The sequence below is a fragment of the Mobula hypostoma genome, chromosome 22 (genome assembly GCF_963921235.1).
Source record: "Mobula hypostoma chromosome 22, sMobHyp1.1, whole genome shotgun sequence".
Lineage (NCBI taxonomy): Eukaryota > Metazoa > Chordata > Chondrichthyes > Myliobatiformes > Myliobatidae > Mobula > Mobula hypostoma.
In genome coordinates this window covers 10,193,539-10,217,481 of record NC_086118.1, presented here as the reverse complement: position 1 = coordinate 10,217,481, position 23,943 = coordinate 10,193,539, and the positions used below count along the sequence as shown (strand labels likewise).

At 37.8% G+C, this 23,943-nt stretch overlaps 1 protein-coding gene across 3 annotated transcripts in view; it reads left to right on the top strand.

Annotated features, from left to right (window-relative positions):
* LOC134360175 (protein outspread-like) overlaps positions 1-23,943 on the top strand; it is a 464,667-nt gene that overhangs the window by 400,504 nt on the left and 40,220 nt on the right. For all 3 annotated transcript variants that reach the window (XM_063074210.1, XM_063074212.1, XM_063074211.1), the window contains exons 16-21: positions 1,577-5,239; positions 11,252-11,399; positions 19,411-19,528; positions 21,879-22,038; positions 22,406-22,519; positions 22,998-23,084. In XM_063074210.1, the coding sequence (XP_062930280.1) occupies positions 1,577-5,239; positions 11,252-11,399; positions 19,411-19,528; positions 21,879-22,038; positions 22,406-22,519; positions 22,998-23,084 (4,290 nt within the window). The remainder of the gene's footprint in view (positions 1-1,576; positions 5,240-11,251; positions 11,400-19,410; positions 19,529-21,878; positions 22,039-22,405; positions 22,520-22,997; positions 23,085-23,943) is intronic.

Below are 23,943 nucleotides of genomic sequence, written 5' to 3'. Positions count from 1 at the left end.
GTGGGAAAGTCGAGTTAAATTTACTAAGAGGCCCAGAACTGGATGGAACGTTACTTAAAATCAGGTTAAGCCTATTTTCAATTACATAAGATTGTTTTGGGAGATGTGTGAAGGAATTTCTTGGCCTCTATTTCTTCTGCTTTCTAAACAGTTCCTTCTCCCTCAAGCTTAGCTCCACATTACACACTTAACTCTACAATTACCCATTTATTTCTCATACCATTTCAGTAATGCAGATGTGTTCTGTTATAAGTGCTTGTCATTCTTCAGTTGACTGAACTGATGTATTATCTGAATATAACTGAAGCCGTACAAATCCACAATGCATTAATTATTGTCAAATAAAATTAAAATATAGGTAAAATATTGTCAAATTTGTTCATGAGGATTTTTCAAAGCAAATCCTGAATGTGTACCATCAGATAGCTATATTAAAGGGTGACTGAAATTCTTTCATGAACCTAAGAATTCCCTAATAAACTATTTGTATGAAAGCAAGAAAAAGGTTATAAATAAGTTAATGTTCTCTGTGAGTTATATGTGGTGACATTAGAAAGCTTAAACTTGTTTTAATTATAGTTGCTTTTGAATACTTAATTTTTGTACCTTGAATTTGTATCCATTTCCGCTTTCCCAACACGCTTTCATGGAGTGATAACTGCAGCCATTGCATTTTATGTAAGGTAAAAATGGTGCAGTTATGAATTAATTTTGAACACGAATAAATGAATTGCCTATCCTTGACTTTCAAAATGGGGGCATGACAATTAAGGTTATAGTGATATTTTGTTAATTTCCTATTCACTGTATTTTAACTCGTGAATTATTGAATAATAGTTTGAACAAAATAGGTTTGCCAACATCCACTCATATCTTTGCTTAAGACTTCCAATTCTTTGTATGTTCCTCACTGGTGCTTGTATGTTGTAGTCAGCTGTTTTGATTTCCACCAAATAGAAACAATGTAGTTATTATAACTGATGTTACAGCTAACATGTAATCACTTGGTTCCAGTTGGAGAGGTATACAGTAGGTGGGAGGGACAAGGATATAAACTATTTGAGAATTTTGAAGCACAAGCATTGAAGGCTTAAACGTGCCTAAGCTACAAATCATACCCTATTAAAGAATTTCTTTTAGTCAGTCTTAAGAAGAAAATTTTACGGTTAAAAGCACTAGATTTCATTATAAATAGAAAAACTCCCTGCCTGTATGTTGATTATTGTATGCTAACCATGCATTGATAGATCTTCCCTCCTGACCAATAATGCTAACTTTTCATATGCATGTTTTCTGAGATACTAACGTTATTCTGACTTTATTAATGCTGGATGTTCTTTGCTTATTTGTGCTTTTTTTTTCAACCAGTGGTTAATAGTTTGGCATTTATCTTGCTTAAAATGTAATTTTCTTCCCTGAATAATGCTGAAGTTATCAAATCTACATGAAGAAAATATATTTACAAACAAATAATTGTTTTAAATCTCCAATATTGGGCCTGAGAAGCAAAAATTAAACAGTTTATTTCAAAATCTTTTGCATCTGTGTTAACCACTATCTGGTCCCCTTTTCTAAGCTGGAGCCACCTTTGGCAAGTTCTAACGCCTGGCAACAGCTGCAGAAGCTGAACCAGGACCTGCAAGCTGAGTTGGAAGTTCAACGGCAAAAACAGGAGGTGGCTAATATACAAGCCCAGAGCCAAAAAAAGAGCTACCAGGATGCCAAGGAGCTCTTAAGACAACAGGAGGCAAAAATGCAAAATCTTCAGGCCAGACTGGAGATCTCTTTGTCTGAGGTAGCCATTAATGAACAGTCATTGTTCAAAGTACAAAATGATTTGAGACTTGAGCGTCAAAAATATAAAGAAGAAACTGATGAATATGAGAGAAAGTTAAATATGTTTAGCACCAAGCTGTATGAGAGTGAAGAGAAACTTAGAGAAGTAGAGGGGTTGCTTCTCGAAAAGACTCAAAGATTTAGGGACCTAGAAAGGCAAGTGGCTCTTCAGGACAATTATCAGCGAGAAGTGAGGCGGCTGCAAGATCATCTGGAAGAAGCATGCTGTCGGCTACACAGCAGTGAACAGGAAGTTATTTTGAGTGAAGAACGCTTTAAGAAACAGTCTGAAGGTCTGAAAGAAAAGTATGAAAAGGAGAAAGAACTTTTGTTGCACAACGTACAGGAAGCTGAAGATAAGGTCAGAGAATATGAGGATCGCCTTCAGACTCTTGAGGCACAATTAGAAAGAGTTCAAAAAGAAAAATTGGCCACTTCCTTCAAAAGCAGTGAGATGGTGAGGCAAATGGAAGAACACGTTGAAATGAGTGAGGAAACGGTGAAGCGACTTACCCATGACATAGACATCTTGTCAACTGAAAATGAACGATTAAATCAACGCTATCAGGAAATAGTTAATCAGTTGACTGAAGCTGACAGAGAAGTTGAAGGGCTGAAACTAGAACTGGTGAAGGATCGAGAAAGGTATCAAGATCTGAATGAAGGTTTTGAAAAAGCTGTTCAAGAGGTGAATACACTGAAAAATGAACTAGAAGAAACCAATTTTAAAATGGTATCTATTAAGAAATCCTATGAAAGAGAATTAGAAAAGAAAAGTAAGGACTTCAATGAGGCCTTGATCAAACTAGAAGCGTTGGGCACCAGCTTGGAGGAGACAGAGAAGAAACTGCAGCTTAAGGAGGCCACACTTAAAGGTCTTGGTTGGCAAGTTCCAACGGACATTGACATGCTTCTAGAAAAAGAAAAAGAACTTCATATCAAATTAGAAGAAGCAGAAGCCAGGTTAGTTGAACAGACCATGAATCTGCAGATAGCTGAAGCCAATTATAAGAGCCTTCTTTCCCAAAAAACCCAACTTCAATCAGATGTGGAAATTTTAAAGAAACAAAATGAACATATAGCAAAAAGTAATCTTTCAGCAGTTGAAAATGTTTTTGAATGCCCTACCACTTTCAGTTCTGGTGTACAACTTTCTAAAGAGTTGATGGAAAAGCTTCAGCATTTGGACTCTCAAGTAACAGTACTGACTGGATCAGTAGTTCAAGCATTTTCTGAAAACTGGCTTTTAGACCTGTCATCTTCTGAGAATACTGAAAGTCCATGTGATGTTACAGCAGTGAATAGTTGCATTACAAACCTGAAAAGATGTCTGGCAATTGTATGCACACTTGAAACTAAATTATTAGTAGCAGAACAAAATATTAAAAAGGAAGCTGTTTATCCTTTAGATACAAGACTGTTGGAACCTGCAGTTTATCCAAAAGGGCAGGGATTAAGAAACCAACCATTAACATATCATCTCTCAGAATCTTTCTCCAGTTCAAATATCAAACATAATGTACTGGTCCATGCTGAATTCCAGTCACTGCAAGCAAAACTGCTTCATCTGCATCATGTTTTGGAAAGTTTACAACAGAAAATTGGTCAGCTTGCACAAGAATGGGATATTGGAGAACATGGACAATTACCTGAATTAATACATGCATTAGAAGGTTCAGTACAATACTTGGAATGTATGGAAGAAGATTTAGCCAGAAAAAATAAAACATTTTTTGATGAAGAATCTTTAGTTAGAGATTCCCTAACTGAAGAGGAAAAACTGAAATACTTAGCGGACAAACTTTCACTTGAATCTACAGCACTTAACAGTATAGCAAATGCTTTGCAGAATCCAAAGGCCATTGTGAAAAATACTTTAGATGAAATTAGAAAACAGGGTGAAAATATTACCATGCCTTTGGTTTCTATGGATGATACCAGTACTCAAGTTAAGCATGCTGTTCTTAACAAAATACTTATGGAAGGAGAGTTTTGGGTAAATATGCCTAAACTTCAGGAAAATGAGATATCAGATACCGAAGAGCAAATGAGTAAGCCCATAAGCAATTATCTAAGTATTATGGCAGATAATAGCTTAATAAAAGGTGAAATATTGTTCTGGACTCATAATATTTTGGAAGATTCAAAAGAAAAGCTGCAACAGCTGAAAGCACAATGCACAAAAATGCATCATAGAAGCCAAAACACTGAACAGATGCTTAGGAATGTTGTAGCTGTTTATGGTACTTGCCAGCTTGATGAGCTAATTGATGAAATTCGGAATGAATTGAATAAAGATAAAGAAGACGAATCATTGTCTTTCTGTTCTCAAACTTGCAGACTACCATCAGCATCTGATTCTGCTGACCAGGACTTTGAACTTTGTGCAAGGGCAGAGTTAGTGCAGCAAATCAAGAAAAATGCTTGCTTGTTGAAGGAAATGTCTCACTGTATTCAGTCAGGGGCAGATGATGAATTGGGTGCTCTGGCCAGAAAGTTAGTTCACAGTGTGGAGTGTATATCCTCATTAAGCAATCATTATAATGCAAAAGATGCCTGGCCTTTTCTGCTGCACGATGCAATGATGCAAGCTGAATTATCCTATGTAATCTCCAAGATACAATTAAAACATGATGTTGTGCAAAGTGGGGATAAACGACTGAGAGTGGACACTTCAGAAATGGAGCACTCAAACTCCAGTACTTCATTGCAGGGTACCGATGTAGCTGAATTAAAGAAACAAAAAGAAGAACAGGATAGAAAGTTTAAAAAATTCAAAGGAGACCTTGGAGAGTTTAAGCAGTTGGATGTTTCAGAATCAGGTGCTGCTACTCAGACAACTCATATCCACATTGAGGGAGAACCAATTGACTCACTGGACAAGGCAATTGAACTTCAGGACATGGCAGCAAAGCATAAGAAAGAGCTTCGTGAAGTGCGAGAGGCATATGAAGCTGAGGTGGAGAAATTGAAAAGGGAAATAGCAAGAGCAGGGGAAACATTAAGACTGAAAACAGAGGAAAATGTGAAGGAAATCGATTCATTGACTATTTGCATGGAAAAATTGAAGGAAAAGCATGTTGAGGAGCTGAAAAGACAAGGGGAAGAATTTAAAATGCAGAAGAGAGAACTAGATAAAAAGTGTGCTAGGATAAAAGAAGAGCTTACACGAGAAATTGAAGTTTTAAAAGAACATAGAGATCCTAAACAATTGGACCTAGTAAGTGATCTGCAGAAATCAACTGACCCATACAGGAAAACAGCAAGTGAAGTGAATTCCATGGCCCTGCTTAGAAATCGCATACAAGAGCTGGAGTCGCAGATAGATGCCATGAAAAATAAGATTGAAGACAGTCCAACAAATCTGCGTGAGAAATATGAAAAGGACCTGGAGAATCTCAAGGTGTCCATGTATTTAATACTGAATAGTAACTGCATGTTGGCTTGTAGAACTATACCTTGCTGCAGCAGTTATCTTGTGTTGTGTCATGTTGTGTCTCAATCTGCATGGTAGATAGAATTGCATGATTTGGTGTTGGACTGGGCAAAGTTCTTAAGAGTAAACTTTCTAAAATTTAGGAGAATGGTTGAAGGATACAGATCCTGCAGCTGACAAATATGCTGAATAAAAAAGAAAATGTTTGCATAATATTTGCATAAAATAACTTATAAAAACTATCTAGTTTTGAGCAAAGACTTCAGACCCAGAAAAAGTACCTAAAATTTGCCCAGTTCCTCTCTGTTGCATCTATGCTTTTGATTTTACTGTGTGCTATTGTGCATTCTTTTCAAATGCAGCAGAACCCATTTATCTGCTCTGCCTCTGAAGTAGATTTGGTTAAGTTATCTGAAAGGCATTGAAGTTTTTAAATATGGCATTTTAAGAATTTTATTGCATCTCCTAAAATCAAAGATTAAGAATATATTTTTCTCATGTGCAATACTGTGCAAAAGTCTTAGGCACATATATATAGCTAGAATGCCTAAGACTTTTTCACAGTACTGTATTTGTCAATGTGGAGCAGACAGCAAGTTTATAAATTTGTTGCAAGCAAAGCATGTTAGATTGGCAAGGCTGGAGCACTGTGGGCAGGGGATGGCACGAGTGTGGACACAACCAGCCCTGAGACACCAGGCCAAGGTAATTTGATTCCAGACAATTGGTTTATTGATCATTTCAGGATGCCTCTCTGATGCTCTCCTCCTTCCCCCTTTTCCCAACCTTCCCGTCTTCCTGCCCCCTTCCCACTCTCAGTCCACACTAAAGACCCATATCAGAATCAGGTTTATCATCACTCACACATCATGAAATGTGTTTTTTTTTGCAGCAGCAGCAGCAACAATACAGTTTAATACATAAAAATACTACAGTACTGTGCAAAAGTTGTAGGTACCCTCGCTGCACATACATAAAAGATTTGTTAACATATAAAACCTTCACAAAGCTTTACAGAGTTTCTAATTACTCTTGCCTTAATCTTTATTTAAAAAAGAGAATCCTTATTTAAAGGGATAAATTTCCTGTTAGCTGAAATTCTGTTGATCTATTCAGCTTCATTCTGAATATATAATTTTGATAAGTAATTTCCATTTCTGGCAGAACAGTGGGTTCAGTTGCATTTGGTTAAAAGCATCCTTTCACAGGAATCAAGCTTTGGTTTGTAACATAAGTTGGTGACTGTTGGCTTCAGTGTGTGCCCTAATGCTATGCAATTAATATATGAATCTTCCCTTTCTGTTTCAGCTGGCTACAAATATTTATCATACTTTGAGATATTAATAAATTAACAATTTGTTTTGTTTACTATGTAATGTTATAATGATCAATGTGTTATATTTTCTATGTAAGAACAAGTTTAATTTCATGTTGATTGTTGAAAGTTTTAAGTTGTCCCTAGAAGCAAAATGGCTTGAGTAGTTTAAGGAAATAATGCTTTTTTTGACAGAAGGTAGTCAAATCAAACCGGTGTGTATAAGGAAACATTTTTCTCCATGGTGTTCAAAGTTACAAGTATTGTATTAACAAACTTGGTCCCCAATTCAAATCCTGATATGTAGTTAAAGAGATACACTGTTATGAATGCTTAAGATAGATAGGCAGAAGGAAAATTTCATGGACATTATTTGTAATGGCTCTATTTGACACCTTGTTAGCAGTATATGGATGATTGAATCAGTGTGCAGCCATGAGGACAGACTGCTGGACTGAAATGTTAGAGGATGACTAGGACTTCTGAGCCTGACACCACCAAAGAGTCAAAGATGTGTATTTGCATGTATGCTTGTGTGTGGGTTTGAAGGATGGAGTTGGTGGGAAGCAAATGTCATGGGAGTACTGGAAGTGGATGAATTTCAGAAAATCTACTAAGCATATTATTGTGGTTTATAATAGTAGAAATTACAAATGCACAAAGGAGTTTATTTTGGGATTACAATCTAATGGTTACTGACTATTTAAAAAATACATTTTAAATAAACTGGCTTCAGTACTTGAAAGCATGTAGGTATTCGGAAGCAAGATGGCATCACTTGCCCCTTCAAGCCTTCTCTTACTTAAGATAATTTAAACTCAGCTCTACAATCCTATCCATCCCTGCTAATTTTTCATTCATTCCTTTTATTTTTCTACCTTAAAAATATTCATAGATCCTGCTTTCATTGTCATAATAAAGATTTAAAGGTTTTAAATATTAAAGATAAGCTTTTTTTTCACATGTACTTTGAAAAATGCATACAGTGAAATGTGTCTTTTGTATCAAATCAAATCAATGAGGATTGTGCTGGGTAGCACATAAATTTCGCCACACTTCTGGCATCAACATAGCATGCCCACAGCTCACTAATGCTAATTGAAAACGAGAAAATCTGCAGATGCTGGAGATGCTAATTGGAATGTGGGAGGAAACTGGTGTTGGCTTGCAATAGCATTATGATAAACACAACATTACTGTGCCACTACCCCACCCCTGCCCTGAAAAATAGGAAAAAGGGCCCTCATAAAAACTGAAAGACTCTTAAACTTGTGAATAAAAATAATATCTCACTCCTCTTTTAAACAGTCACCCCTTATTTTTACATGACATGTACATCCCCTTCCTCGGGAGCCTGTATGTTTCTATCAGGTTCCACTTTCCAAACTCCTACAGATATATTGTAATCTGTCCAACTTCCCATCATAAGAAATCCTACCCATTTCAGCTGTTAGTCTCATAAATTTTCTCTGAACTCCTTCCAAGAAAATTGCATCCTTAAAAGAGACTAAGCTGTACGCAGTGCTCCAGGTGTGGTCTTAATAATTTACAATATAACTGAAACATTACCTTTCTGCGTTCATGATCAATTCCCCTTGCAATAAACAATAGCATTTGCGAGCTTGTGTACTTACTGTATGCCTGCAATATTAGCTTTTTGAGACGCATGCATTGGGGCTCCTGGATCCCTCTGCTTCTCAGAACTCTCTTAGTAGTCTCTCATCATTCAGGTAATGTGCTTTTATATTTTATCCTACATTTTATTCCTCATGGCAATCTATATCCAATCACTTAACCTATTTGCATCTCTTTTGGAGTATCTTTTAAATTTGCTGGACTTATTAGAATTATATCATGAAAATTAATACCTGCATGAATGTGACCAAATCATAGCTATTGTATCAAATGTAGAACAGTACAGCACAGTTCAGGCCCTATGGCCAAAATGTTGTGTTGACTTTTTAACCTACTGTAAGATCAATCTAACCCTTCCCTCTCATTTTTCTTTCATTCATATGCCTATCTAAGTGTCTCTTAAATAGTGCTAAAGTATTTGCCTCTACCATCATCCATGGCAATGCATTCCATGCACTTACCACTCTGTGCAAATAAAACCAGGAAGAGCCTCAGCCGAAACATTAACTTTTTATTCATTTCCATAGATGCTGCCTGACTTCTGAGTTCCTCCAGCATTTTGTATGTGTTACTCTGACGTTCCCCCCATACTTTCATCCAATCACCTTAAAATTCTGCTCTGTCATATTAGCCATTGTCACCCTGGTGAATAAGGTGCCATCTATGCCTTTAATCATCTTGTACACCTCTATCAAGTCTCTTCTCGTCGTTTGTTCCAAAGTTCCACCACTCTACCTTCATCAGTTATTTTGTCACTTTTTTGAAGTCAATCAGGCTTGTGAGACAAAACCTGCCTCTCACAAAACCATGCTGGCTATCCCTAATGATTCCCAAATGCTTATAAATCTTGTCTCTAAAAATCCTCTCCAATCGTTTTCTCACCATTGATGTAAAACTCACTGGTCTTTAATTTCCTGATATCCTTTTATTCAAGAATGGTAATATTTGTCGCCCTTTTGTCTTCTGGTACTATTGTGACCAATGAGGATGCAAAGATCTTCACCAATAGCACAGCAATCTCTTCCCTCACTTCCCGTAATAACATGGGGTATATCCCAATCTGCAAAAACAACTTACCTATCCCAATATTTTCCAAAAGTCCCAGCACATGCTATTTCTTAACCTTGGCATGTTCTAGCAAAAGTTCCATATGAAAATGTTTTTTGCTTATTGTGGTATTAGTTGATTATTGTATTAAAAGCCAAACATTTTACATTGATTCTAACTGTAATCACTGGAATCATTGCAATATTTTCAATGTCTCTAGTTGTAACTTGGATCAGATTGAATAAATTTCACGATGTATGTCAGTGATAACAAACCTGATTCTGATTCTGATCCAGTTGAAAAGCTGATCTGCTGGAAGGCAGTAAGATCTGCAGCTGACAGCATCTTTCGTAAGGTCAGTCACTTAACAGGCTGTTGCAGAGTCGCAACCTTTATCTTAATAAATGGATCTGCTTTATACTGCAAATAACCCTTCAGAATACTGGCCAAATAGGTGGAAATGTGAAATGAGTATGTGTCGGTAACTGGAATAATCTTAATTGTAGGAATAGCACCATTACACAACATCTTAGCAGTACAATGACATAGATAGTGATCGTAATATAACTGATTTTCCAGTTAATTCCATGTTACTTCGAGGAAACCCATGCAAAATCCAGCTTATTGTCGCTTGGCAAATGTAATATACTGCAGTAGTTATCTCAAAACATTACTGGAACCAAGCTGTCTGTCCTGCAATTCAATGGAGCCCAGTCTCTTTTAATTAGAGAGAGAAGGCTAGTGCTTTACACAAATTTCTATTTTGGATAGACTTATTTTAATATTCTGAAAACTAGTTCAGGCAAATAGTAATTTTTGGGGGCCTGGAATATTTATAATAAAGCTGTGTTTAATATACAAGGAAATCAGTTCATTTAATCTGAAATGTGTGGTGAGTGTGGAAAAGTAAAGCTCAATCTCTTCATGTGTACTTTCTGATGGACAACATTGTCAGAAACATGAGCATCTTCCATCCTTCAGCTGGTGTCTGGTGCAGCAGAGCTTACAAACCCGTTCTGGTTAATACCAGATCTGTTTTGTTGGTTGGCGCCAACCAGGTGCTACAATTGGATTGATACCTGTGTAATTATCTGCACTCAGATTAGGAATAGCAAAGCATAAAGTGCCATTCTATGTGGAATGTCATACCAGTTATATTCTGCCATTTTTAAACATGGGCAGGAAGAGAACAGGAAAAGGGAGTAAAAATTGGTCAATGAAGGTCCTGAAGGAATGAAATTTAAACAAGGCAAAAGCAATAAATAATATTGTACAATATGCATTTATAGTATGTCACATAAAGAACACAGAGTTTTTCCACAAATTAAACTTTATACATTGTGCCATCAGTCTTTTAAGGTTATTCATTTACATACATGTTAGTACACAGTTCCATATGAATGATTTGTATTAATTGTCTCCAGTAATACTGCAAAACTTCAATTCCTTCCAATATGTTTCTAGTATGATGCTGTTCATTGCACAGCTCTTCTTTATGGAAATGGTCAGTGGTAGTTCAGTGAGGTTAAGAACTAGCAACTCAACATTAGCCAATAACTGGCTATCAGGGAAAGTTGATGTTTGACTTACTTCTGGAGGATTTGAATCAGGGACATAGCCATGTAAGACAAACTTTGAACATTGGAATAAATATTGCAGTTGCTGCAATTTCTACAGCAAATTGTAAATCTGATACCATTACCAGAATATTTCGTCCATGGTATTACTGAGCTCCTGAGATATACATATCTTTAAAAAGATAACCTACCAATGATTTTTATCAGTTAAGATAATCAGGTAGAATAAACTTGGATACAAAGCATTTTTTTTAATCAGATAGATACTAATTTAAAAAGACGCTTTTTAAAGGACCATGTAAATTTTGACTAGGGCAGCATTAATGTCATAACTCACTACCCATACCATTTAAGAGCATTTGGGGAATAATGCTCAGAATTAATATTTTACTTTTGATGTTCTAGGCTACTTGTGAGCGTGGGTTTTCTGCTATGGAAGAATCACATCAAAAGGTAATAGAAGAACTCCACCGACAGCATCAACGAGAGCTGGAAAACCTAAAAGAAGACAAAGAGCGGCTTTTAGCTGAAGAGACCGCTGCCACTATTTCTGGTAGGCGAGAATGGAAAAGAGTATGAATGACTGGAACCTGCATTGATACAAAAAATGGGTGATTGGTGTTATGTCAAAGTATACTCAAAGATATTTTCCTGTCATGCCTTTTCAATTATTATGTGAAAAATCCCAGATTTCACCATTGCATGTTTCCTGCTCAGTTACAAATTTTAATACTTAAAATAGGAATAATTAAATTAAATGCTAACTTTGAATGCTAGCAATACTCAGACCAGGCAAAGTCTGTTGTGAGAGAAACAGAGTTAATATTCCAGACCAATGACTTCATCAGAACTGAGAATAGTTAGAAATCAAATGTGTTTTACATTGCAGAGGAGAAGACACCCTCCGTTGGTTAGGGTTGACTGTGGATGTTGCATCCTCGATGTATATGCATGCCAGGGCAGTACGGTATAGAGAGCAAGCGGTTGCCCATGCAGCAGGCTCCCCTCTCCAAGCAGCCGATGAATGGAAAGAAACAGCAGAGACTTTATAGTTTGGCACCAACGGCACCACAAGAGTTGCCAATTAGCGTTGAATTCAATATAGGACTGTCCTAGGGACTCCAGCTGCAGATTTTTCCACTTGGCTTACTCCTGAAGCTTTCTCCTTGATTGGGTTTAGCTGCAGGGTAGCAGAGGATTGAGATCAGAACTTTCCTTCTAGATGAGCTGCCAACCATGACTTATGAGCCTCATCTACCTGGAGTGACTGGTTTTAAGGCACCAATAGTCCACCTTTACCCCTTCTCCTGTGAGCAGAAATGATTCCGCCAGGCTTAGTAGTTAAGTCACATGTGAAGGCCAGAGCTGGACTTGGTTGTCAGAGGTTCCTTGAGGCACATGTCATTGGGAGCATTTAATAGGTAGTGGGAGCTCATCCCCTCTAACCCCTCACCCCCATGCTATGATAACCATAAGGAACCCGAGGAGAGGAAATGGGGAATAAATGTAATGCCAACGAGAAGGTGAAGATCAGGGAAGCAAAACAATACAAGTAGCGATACAAGTTGCGTATTAGAATACTAAAAGGGAGACGTTAAATATTGGTGTTACAGGATTTTCCCATTGTAAGTAGGAAGTAAAATCACATATTTGATCATTCTTTAAACAGCAAATCCCTTGATTGCTCAAGAAAAGGCACTAAGTACAGGGTGCTCTTTGAGAATCCAGGTCAGGGAATAATGTTGTTAACTGCACAATGGTTAAGAGGCAGTCATATAGAGAGACAACAGTGAAACAAGCCCTTCACCCATTGAATCAACTACACTTTTGCATATTTTTAATCCTCACAATTTTTTTTAAAATTCTTCCCATATTTTCTTCAATTTGCCCAGATCCTACCACTCACCTACACATCAGGGGCAATTTACAGTAGCCAATTAATCTATCAACCTAAACATCAGTGGGATAATGAGAATATCTGGAGAAAATTCAAAATTTAAAAAAAAAATGAAAATGATGGAAATACTCAACGGGCACGGCTGAATCCTTGGGAAGAGAAACATTTCAGGCCAAATAAGCATCTTCCCACATTTTCTGTTTTTATTTTGGGTTTCCAGCATCTGCAGTTTTCGCTTTTTTTAATTTACCAGAGGAAACCTGTGTTATAAACTTGTTATAAACCTGTGTTATAAACATATAAACTTCACACAGCACAATCAGACTGAAACTAGGTCACCGAGGCTGTGACTCTTAATAGCTGAACCACTGTGCTATCCCTAACTACCATATGATATCTTATTTCTTTCTAAGTAGACTGGTGGCAATTTGCTTTTGAAGCATCATACAAGGTTGACAAAACGTTAATCTGGGTGTCCTTAGCAGTAGAATGTCTTCCAGACTTGTAGCCTACATGTGTCATTTGCTTTACTACATACTACAATTCTAATCCACTTGAAATGGCGTAACACAAAGTGCGCTATGAGCATTATCTTAATTTATTTCAGTAGAAAAGATTAGTGTGACTTGCCAGATGTATTATGGATGGCACAAGTGCCAGATAAATGTCAGCCTTAGTCATGTGTTCTATTCTTCAGGATATGGCTTCAATGTAGTCTTTTGAAATGGAATTGTGCACTACCCCACAAATTACAAAGATAATAAGGTGACTGGATGACTATACTAATAATTTTAAAGGAAACATTTTTAACGCTACTTCAGTTTGCACAGAACATCTTCTGAGTTTTCCATGTCCACAAAATATAAATCATTGTTGAAAATTGTTAGGTTTCATGAACACTATTGTTATAGTGTGTGGGTGCTTTGTGACGTAACATTCTGAGTATATACAGTACTGTGCAAATGTTTTTTGTGTGTATGTGCGCGTGCGTGCACGTGCACACACACACATGCATGACTAGGGTGCCTAAGACTTTTACATAGTACTGTATTTGTCAACGAGGAGTAGAGAGCAAGTTTGTAAGTCTGGTAGGAGACTTACAATTTTGGGAAAGACGAGGATGGAGTGCCACAGGAGGGGTGTGGGACAGGTGGCAGAAAAGGAGTACCAGGGGTGTAGCTGGCATGGGTGTAGACACACAACTCTGAGTCACCAGGTAAGGTCATTTGATTCCAAACAATTGGTTTATTGATCATTTCAGACTGTCTCTCTGGTGCTTCCTGTTCCCTCCCTTCTCCCTTCCTCTTTTCCCAACCATGGCTACCCTCCCCTGCCTCCTTCCTACTCTCAGTCCACATAGTCCACAATACAGACCCATATCAGAATCAGGTTTATCATCACTCACATATGACAAGATTTTTTTTTTGCGGCAGTACTATAGTGCAATACATAAAATTTCTACAGTACAATGCAAAAGTCTTAGGCTCCCTAGCTATGTATATGTGCCTAAGACTTTAAATAGTACTGTATTGCAGGATATTGTAGGAAAAAAGAGCACGGACTCTACATATTCAAATTGTGACATTTAAGAAGACTGGTTGGCCTAGTTGTTACAAGAGTCAAGGTGATACAAAATATATTGGAGATTTATTCAGGTACAGTTCAAAATAAGTCAAATTATAAGAAAATCACTGTGTCCTACATTTTAGGCAAAAAGATATTTACTGAAATGGCCTGTTGTTAGATCCTAATGGAAGTTCTTATTGTAGTAGATGAATGAGAGAATATGCTGATACCCATGAGCTTATACTGATGTGTATCTATAGTTGTGGGATTCTGCCTTGTGCATTTGGAAACATTTATTTCTGCTAGAGTTCAACCATTCAGCTTACATTCTGCAATTCCATTCTCTTGCTGCTTTTTCAACCCAGTAACCTCTGGAAAATTTAGGAATATTTCTAGAGAAATCATAACAGTATCATAGTTGTCTTTCCTATTGGTCTTCCATCTACTAGAACAAATCTGTTTAAGAAAAGCGGTAATGTTGACCATTCAATTTGCATTCTGCAAAAATAAAATGAAGTTTTGTCAGCTACCTTGTTTATTGAGTGGTTTTAGAAATGTTGGTTCTGTTTCCAGTTGAAATGATTCTATATCAGTTTTTATTTTAACTAAAATTTTCTCATTAGCTGATCAATAAGGTCAAGTTGAGATCTGTTCTAATAAATGCCAAGGTTGGAGTGTTTGAGTTTTAGGTAGAGATTGGATAGGCTGGGATGGTACTCACTAGACTGAAGGGGGCTGAAGAGTCACTTTATAGAGTTTCATAAATTACGTGGGGCATAGGTTGATGGTCTTTTTCCCAGGGTAGGGAAGTCTAAAGCTATAGGGCAAAGGTAAGAGAGGAAAGATTTAAAGGGGTCTGTCTGAGGGGCAGGTTTTTCCACACAAGATGGTGGGTTTATGGAATGAGCTGGTAGAGACAGAATAGGATTACAATGTTTAAAAGATATTGGGACAGGTACATGAAAAGGAAGGGTTTAGAGAAATTTGGGTCAAATGAAGCCAAAAGGCATGAGAGTAGATTAGATTAGATAGGCATCTTGGTCAACATATACCAATTATAATGTATAGTTACAGAAACTTCTGTATTTCAGCATTAACTGTTATCCTAGTTTAGAAGAGAATTCTTCGGGCAAATTCACTGAGGAAAGAAATGTGGATGGTGGTTTGCCTCCCAGATGCCAGGGTCTGGGATGTTTCTGATCGCGTCCATGATATCCTGAAGTGGGAAGGTGAACAGCCAGAGATCGTGGTACATATTGGTACCAATGGCATAGGTAGGAAAAGGGAGGAGGTCCTGAAAACAGACTACAGGGAGTTAGGAAGGAAGTTGAGAAGCAGGACCCCTAAGGTAGTAATCTCGGGATTACTGCCTTTGCCACACGACAGTGAATATAGGAATAGAGTGAGGTGGAGGATAAATGTGTGGCTGAGGGATTAGAGCAGGGGGCAGGGATTCAGATTTCTGGATCATTGGGACCTCTTTTCGGGCAAGCGTGACCTGTACAAAAAGGACGGGTTACACTTGAATCCGAGGGGGATCAATATCATGTCAGGCTATGGGGGAGAGTTTAAACTAGAATTGCTGGAGGGTGGGAGCCGAACTGAAGAGATGGAAGAAGGAGCGGTTGGCTCACATATAGAGAAAGCGTGAGGATAGTGCGAGAGGGAGGATAGGTAGGTGATAGAGAGGGATACGCTCAGACCGATGGTTTGAGGTGTGTCTATTTTAACGCAAGAAGCATGAACAAAGCAAATAGGCTTAGAGTGTGGATCAGTACTTGGAGCTATGATCTTGTGGCCATTACAGAGACTTTGATGGCTCAGGGACAGGAATGGCTATTTCGAGTGCCAGGCTTTAGATGTTTCAGAAAGGACAGGGAGGGAGGCAAAAGAGGTGGGGGTGTGGCGCTGCTGATCAGAGATAGTGTCATGGCTGCAGAAAAGGAGGAAGTCATGGAGGGATTGTCCACTAGGGTCTCTGGGTGGAAATTCAGAAACAAGAATGGGTCAATAAGTCTGCTGGGTGTCTTTATAGATCACCCAATAGTAATAGAGACATCGAGGAGCAGATAGGGAGACAGATTTTGGAAAGGTGCAATAATAACAGGGCTGTTGTGATGGGAGAGTTCAATTTCCCAAATATTGATGGCCATCTCCATAGAGCAAGGGGTTCAGATGAGTTGGAGTTTGTTAGGTATGTTCAGGAAGGTTTCCTGACACAATATGTAGATAAGCCTACAAGAGGAGAGGCTGTACTTGATCTGGTATTAAGACCAAGTTAGGAAAGCGTTTAATTGGAATAAGAGGAAATATGAAGCTATCAGGCAATAACTTGGAAGCATAAATTGGGAACAGATGTTCTCAAGAAAATGTTACGGCAGAAATGTGGCAAATGTTCAGGGGATATTTACGTGGTGTTCTGCATAGGTATGTTCCAATGAGACAGGGAAAGGATGATAGGATACAGGAACCGTGGTATACAAAGGCTGTTGAAAATCTAGTCAAGAAGAAAAGAAAAGCTTATGAAAGGTGCAAAAAAAAACTAGGTAATGATAGAGATGATAGAGATCTAGAAGATTATAAGGCTAGCAGGAAGGAGCTTAAGAATGAAATTAGGAGAGCCAGAAGGGGCCATGAAAAGGCCTTGGCAAGCAGGATTAAAGAAAACCCGCCAAGGCATTCTACGAGTATGTGAAGAGCAAGAGGAAAAGACGTGTGGCAGAATAGGACCTATCAAGTGTGACAGTGGAAAAGTGTGTATGGAACCAGAGGAGATAGCTGAGGTACTTAGTGAATACTTCAAGTCATCCCTATAATCGCCAAGATCCTTTTCTGTACTTCAGTATTCACTACAGAAAAGGATCTTGGCGATTATAGGGATGACTTGCAGCAGATTGAAAAACTTGAACATATAGACATTAAAAAAGAGGATGTGCTGGAGCTTTTGGAAAGCATCAAGTTGGATAAGTCTCTAGGACCAGACATGATGTACCCCAGGCTACTGTGGGAGGTGAGGGAGGAAATTGCTGATTGATTCTTAGCAGTGTGGAGGATCAGAGGGATCTTTGCATCATCGATGGGGATGGGGAATAGTCTGGAGGATTGGAGGGTTGCAGATGTTGTTCTGTTTTTTCAAGAAAGGGAGTAGAGATAGCCCAGGAAATTATAGACCAATGAGTCTTACTTCAGTGGTTGGTAAGTTGATGGAAAAGATCCCCTGAGAGGCAGGATTTATGAGCATTTGGAGAGCCATAATATGATTAGGAATAGTCAGCATGGCTTTGTCAAAGGCAGGTCGTGCCTTACGGGCCTGATTGAATTTTTTGAGGATGTGACTGAACACATTAATGAAGGTAGAACCATAAATGTAGTGTATATGGATTTTAGCAAGGCATTTGATAAGGTTACCCCATGAAAGGCTTATTGAGGAAGTAAGGAGGCATGGGATCCAAGGGGACATTGCTCTGTGGATCCAGAAGTGGCTTGCCCACAGAAAGCCAAGAGTGGTCCAATGACCAGTGGTGTACCTCAGGCATCTCTTCTGGGACCCGTACTCTTTGTGATTTTTATAAATGACCTGGATAAGGACGTGGAGGGATGGGTTAATAAATTTGCTGATGACACAAAGGTTGGGGTGTTGTGGATAGTGTGGAGGGCTGTCAGAGGTTACAGCGGGACATTGATAGGTTGCAAAATTGGGCTGAGAAGTGGCAGGTGGAGTTCAACCCAGTTAAGTGTGAGATGGTTAATTTTGGTAGGTCAAATATGATGGCAGAATATAGTATTAATGGTAAGATTCTTGGCAGTGTGGAGGATCAGAGGGATCTTGGGGTCCAAGTCCATAGGACACTCAAAGCTGCTACGCAGGTTGACTCTGGTTAAGAAGGCATTTGGTGCATTGGCCTTTATCAACCGGATGATTGAGTTTAGGAGCTGAGAGGTAATGTTGCAGCTATATAGGACCCTGGTCAGACCCCACTTGGATTACTGTGCTCAGTTCTGGTCACCTCACTACAGGAAGGATGTGGAAACTATAGAAAGGGTGGAGAGGAGATTTGCAAGGATGGTGCCTGGATTGGGGAGCATGCCTTACGAGTATAGGTTAAGTGAACTTGGCCTTTTCTCCTTGGAGTGATGGAGGATGAGAGGTGACCTGCTAGAGGTATGTAAGATGATGAGAGGCATTGATCCTGCGGATAGTCAGACGCTTTTTCCCAGGGCTGAAATGGCTATCACGAGAGGGCACAATTTTAAGGTGCTTGGAAGTAGGTACAGAGATGTCAGGGTTAAGTTTTTTACGCAGAGAGTGGTGAGTGTGTGGAATGGGCTGCTGGCGACGGTGGTGGAGGTGGATACGATGCAGTCTTTTAAGAGACTCCTGGATAGACACATGAAGCTCAGAAAGGTAGAGGGCAATGGGTAATCCTAGGTAATTTTTTAAGTAAGTACATGTTCGGCACAGCATTGTGGGCCAAAGGACCTGTATTGTGCTGTAGGTTTTTGACGTTTCTATGTTTCTAAACTGAAAGGATGAAAGATGAGTGTCTATCTCTGCAAAAGGGATGTTAAACTGTTGAACAGCAAAAAAAATGTGCTTGAAGATTGCAGATTTTCTGGTGTTCAACCCATTATCTCATTATTTTCTGGAAGCTTAGGAATTGTTACATTTTGTAGCCTCCCTGTCTTACAAGAGTTATAATTTTTTAAATCTTGCTTCTGTTGCTTCAGTCTTTGGTTTGCTTTGTGCTGCAGCACTGGTTCATTTATATTTTTTATCAATAGGAGATTTCAGTGTATAAAATTAGACCAAAATTATGTGATTTAAAATAAGTTTATTAAAATAGCAAGAATTATCTTGGTGCAACTAGGTGCTTAATGGTAAATCGACTTGGTGGCCCGTTTTCATGCTGTATGAATCAAAGATTTTCAATGGAGAAGGGTGACAGAATGTCACAACATCTTTCTCTAAATACTTCATGGCATCACTGCCATCAGCTAGGAAACGCAGTTAAAGCAAGTTTAAATTATTTTATCCTTTTGGCATTCTCTCTTGCAGGTTTTCAAGTTTCTAGTTTTGAAATCTGATTTCTTTTTTAAATAGCCATTGAAGCAATGAAGAATGCACACCGTCTGGAGCTTGACCGTGAATTGGAAAGGATTCGGAAATCTCAAAACAGTAACGTAAATGCAGACCTTGATGAAATATGCAAACAGCATGAGTAAGTACAAAATGAATTGTTTTAAATATGCAGCCAAATTCAAATATTGGCCATGCTTTGTCTGAGTCAGTTTCTTGGATGTTATCCATTTACAGGCATTTTTGTTCCAGATGTATCTCAGAAGTAGTACTGTATTTCATGAATAGTGTTGAGACACCCATATTTATTACCAAGCTATTAATGACATACTGTTTAATAGTGCCCTTACTCTGAGGTATTGCAAAACAAGATGGGAAGGAATATTGCCTTTCATCCAATCACCTCTAACGCACATAATTAGTTTTGAGACTTTACTTCGTATTTCTAATACCGTATTAGAGCTTGTGATGTACACCTATCAGTATCTATTTGCTGAAGAGAAGGATTGGCAATGGGAGAGAGCATTCTATGAGCAGTTAATTATTTAAGCGGGTTTAGGTGATTTTGTTGATCCAAGTGTGAACCAGCAACTATTTTTTGACACTTTCTGTCAATTGATAAGATGCATTGCTGCTTCAGTAATTTGACTTTGTTATATTATTGGTAAGATCTTGCCATTCACCTCCAAAATAGATGTGAAGAACAGAGTGCTGAAAAGATAAAGGAAAGCTTTTGAACAAAAGAAACTAAAGGAAGAGGCCATTCAAAGTGGGAATAAAGTAAAATAAAAGATACAAACTATTAAATTGCCATGATAAATCTTATGCAAGCTATAAGTAAAATAATGAATGAATAAATTTACTTCTGCTTTAGCAATAGGTTTAAAACAGCATTTTAACGTGTTTTGAATAGTGGCCTTAATAGCAAAATTGAAATCAGTGGTAAGATATTTATGATAATATATGTGACTAAAAATAAATGTGTTAAAATCAATTGCAAGCATTAACACAAGAGATTCTGCAGATTCTGAAAACTCAGAGTAACACACACAAAATGCTAGAGGAACTCAGCAAGTCAGTCAGCATAGAAAGAAATAAAAAGTCAACATTTCAGGCCGAGACCCTCCAAAGCATTGCAATTATTTTGAATAGTTTAAACAATATTAAATATAATGCATTCTTTTTGCCATAGATTAAGATTATTTAGGTTATTTCATAAATTTTTCCTTGTACTATTAATGTAGCCCATTACACCACTAGTTTATAGGAAATTTGCTAATCCTTGCAATCCTCTAGTTCAAAGCATGCATTTCTAATTGTCTGCGTTATCAGTGAGAGGGGTTGGATCTCACCATGATGTCATTAGAAGATACCAGACAAGGTCTAGATGTTTCTCCATAAAGAGGATGGAAAAGGTGGTTCACTCAGATTGATCTGGCATATCAAGAAGCAGGCAATTCCAGAAAGATAATACCCAAGGCCCAGAAATAAATTATCCAGCCATTTAGATGATTAGAATGCATTTTTCAACCATGAATCTAAAATCTCTGTCCTATCTCTGAAGGAAGAACATACAGAATGGCAGTGAGAACCTCAGATATGCATTGGAAGGATGTGAAAACCTTGTGTAAACCTCCTCACAAATGCCCCATCTGTGGAAGAGTCTGCAATTCCCAACTCAAAATCAATAAAGCTGGTGTGGAAGTAAATCATCCTAGATCCTAAAGGACTGTTTAGTTACCAGTATAACTGATGATAACTAAATAGTCCAGGGCTGATACAGGACCTTGCCTTGGAATGTCCTTTCCTCCCCAGATGCTGCATGACCTGCTGAGTTCCTCAGCATTTTGTTTCTTTTCCAGATCCCAGCATCTGCAGTCTCTTGTGTCACCAACGTGACAAATCTTTTACTGTGAAATGTTGCACCCAATCAAAAAAAATCCTCTTATGTTGAATTTTGTTTAGAGTCATGTGATAAGTTATTCTACAGTACTTTATACCGTAAGTTCACATTTGAGTACTCAGTGGTAAAATGGGAAAGAACTCTACCTTTTCTGCAATCTCCATTGAGAATTCATAATAGGCCGGTATCCTTCGCACAGCTGAACCAAATATCCATTAGGAAATTAGGAGAACATAGAAATTTAGATTGACTCTTGTATTTCTGTAATAGCATAACCCAACTTAATTTTGGGGAAGATAATCTGATATCTAATACATATATAAGGTACACAATTGAGAAAATGTTTTGCAGTACATCCAGCTTCCTACTACATAGTCCTGCCCATCTCTGCTCACCATATCACTTTTCCAACTACCCAAGCCTAACTGAAGCAACTAAATGCTTTTGGAATAGAAAGGAAAGACTCCCACTCATTATAGTTGATTATGCAGAATGCCTCAATACTGAAATGCAATTAATTAATAAGGTTAAAGATTAAATGTATACATGCAGAATAGGTGCAATGAATTATTTCAAATTTGTTTAACAGTGAAGAGTTGGCATCATTGCATCGAGAAATTGAAGTCCTCTCTGAACAGTATTCACAGAAGTGTCTAGAAAATGCCCACTTAGCTCAAGCTTTGGAGGCAGAACGGCAGGCATTAAGACAATGCCAGCGTGAAAACCAAGAATTAAATGCACATAACCAGGTATGATGTGTATTACTCTATCCCATAATACAGCAATCATATGAGAAGAATATGCCACTGCTAAAATATTCTATAAAATTTTAGTGTTGATGTATAAACAATAGCAACAGGGTGAGGACATTTACCTCATTGAATTTGTTCTGAGATTTAGCGAACTTATTTTTCATTTGTCACCTAACTACACAGAAAGTAAATTCATCGTCCTATAATTAATATTTGGTCAACATCCTCCCTTTCTCCCTCCAGCTCTCTCTCTCCCTCCCCGTCTCACTGCCTTCCCCTATTATTTTGACTGATGAATATCTGTTAAAGAAGATACTGAGCATGTAGCGTTGTGTATCTTATTGAGCTTCATTGTTCCTAACAGGAGCTGAATAATCGTTTAGCTGCAGAGATAACACGGTTAAGGACAATGATGACCAGTGACAAGGGAGGTGATGCTACTACCTTATCACAAGGCAAAGAAGTATATGAACTAGAGGTAAGTATATATGTTAACATTAGATAAAAGCCAATCTTAGGTTTGTTCCTGGTTAGGATTTTAATTATACTAGACTGCAACACTGACTAGCTCCCACTTAGGAATATCTGAGCCTTGGGATTCTCAGAGTTATGTGATATTTTTCTTGTGTTTGGTTGGAGACATAAGATGGTAGATTGGGACCAGCAGTATAGGAAACATTGGGGAACAAGAGGTCATGCTTTAGATGAAGTGAACAGATCAGTTGAAAAGTAAGCTTTTAAGATAGAATTTTATTAAATAAAGTGCAGTTCACATTTTGATAATAAATGGACCCAATTTATTTGTTACTGTAATGTTGTATGAAATAAAAAATTTTAAATCTTAGTATAAATTTAGCACAATGCCTTCTCAATTGTAAAAGCATTCCATTTATTTTGCTTTGTAGTTTTTACTGAAATATTCTTATATATAATGTAGTTATCTTTGTTCTGTTCAGGTTTTGCTGAGGGTCAAGGAATCAGAAATTCAGTACCTTAAACAGGAAATTAATTCACTAAAAGATGAACTACAGACTGCTCAGCGTGTAAGTAGTCTCCTCTATCTGTTCTTGATAGTAGCTTTTTATTAGTTTTTGTTCCACTTAATAGTGTTTTTAAATAATTTCATCTTCTTTGTTTTCTGCATGTTCTGAATGTGAAGAACCTAGTTTAGGATCCTATCTTCCTTTGGTCTTTCCAGTGAGGATCCAAATAGTGAATGCCAACAGAATATTCAACTGTGGAATCTTTGCAGATAACTAATATCCTGTTGTCATATGATATCCATATACAGTAGCTTCTAGCAGCAATGTATAAATATTAATTAGGGATTGGAGTTCTGATTCCCTTACCCAACCCATCTTCCCAAGAAGTATTAGCACCATAATTTCAAATACAATTCCCGTTGAGATTGGCTCGCAGTTCAGGAATACAATTTGTGACAACCTGAAATACACATCAATCTAGTCATTTCTTTTTATGAGTGTCTTTGGTAAATTTGTTTGCATTCAGTCCTGGTGATCTCAGGATTGCTACCTGTGCCACATGCTAATAAGGCTAGAAATACGAAGATATTTCTCTATTGGGAAGAAATAATAAATACTAACAAGATACAAAGATCTATGTACAGTACTGTGCAAAAGTCTTGGGCACTGTAACAAAAATTCTGTAAAGCGAAGATAAGCAAAAGTAATGAAATGAAAACTTTCTAAATATCAAAAAAAAACTAAAGAGCAGCAAACAGTTAAAAAATAAATCAAATCAATGTTTGGTGTGACTACTCTCTGCCTTTAAAGCTGTCTGAATTCTCTTAGATATACTGTCATGGTTTTGTAAGAAAATGGGTTGGTAGGTTGTTCCAAGCATTGTGGAGAACTTGCTACAGTTCCGCAGAATTTGGCTGTC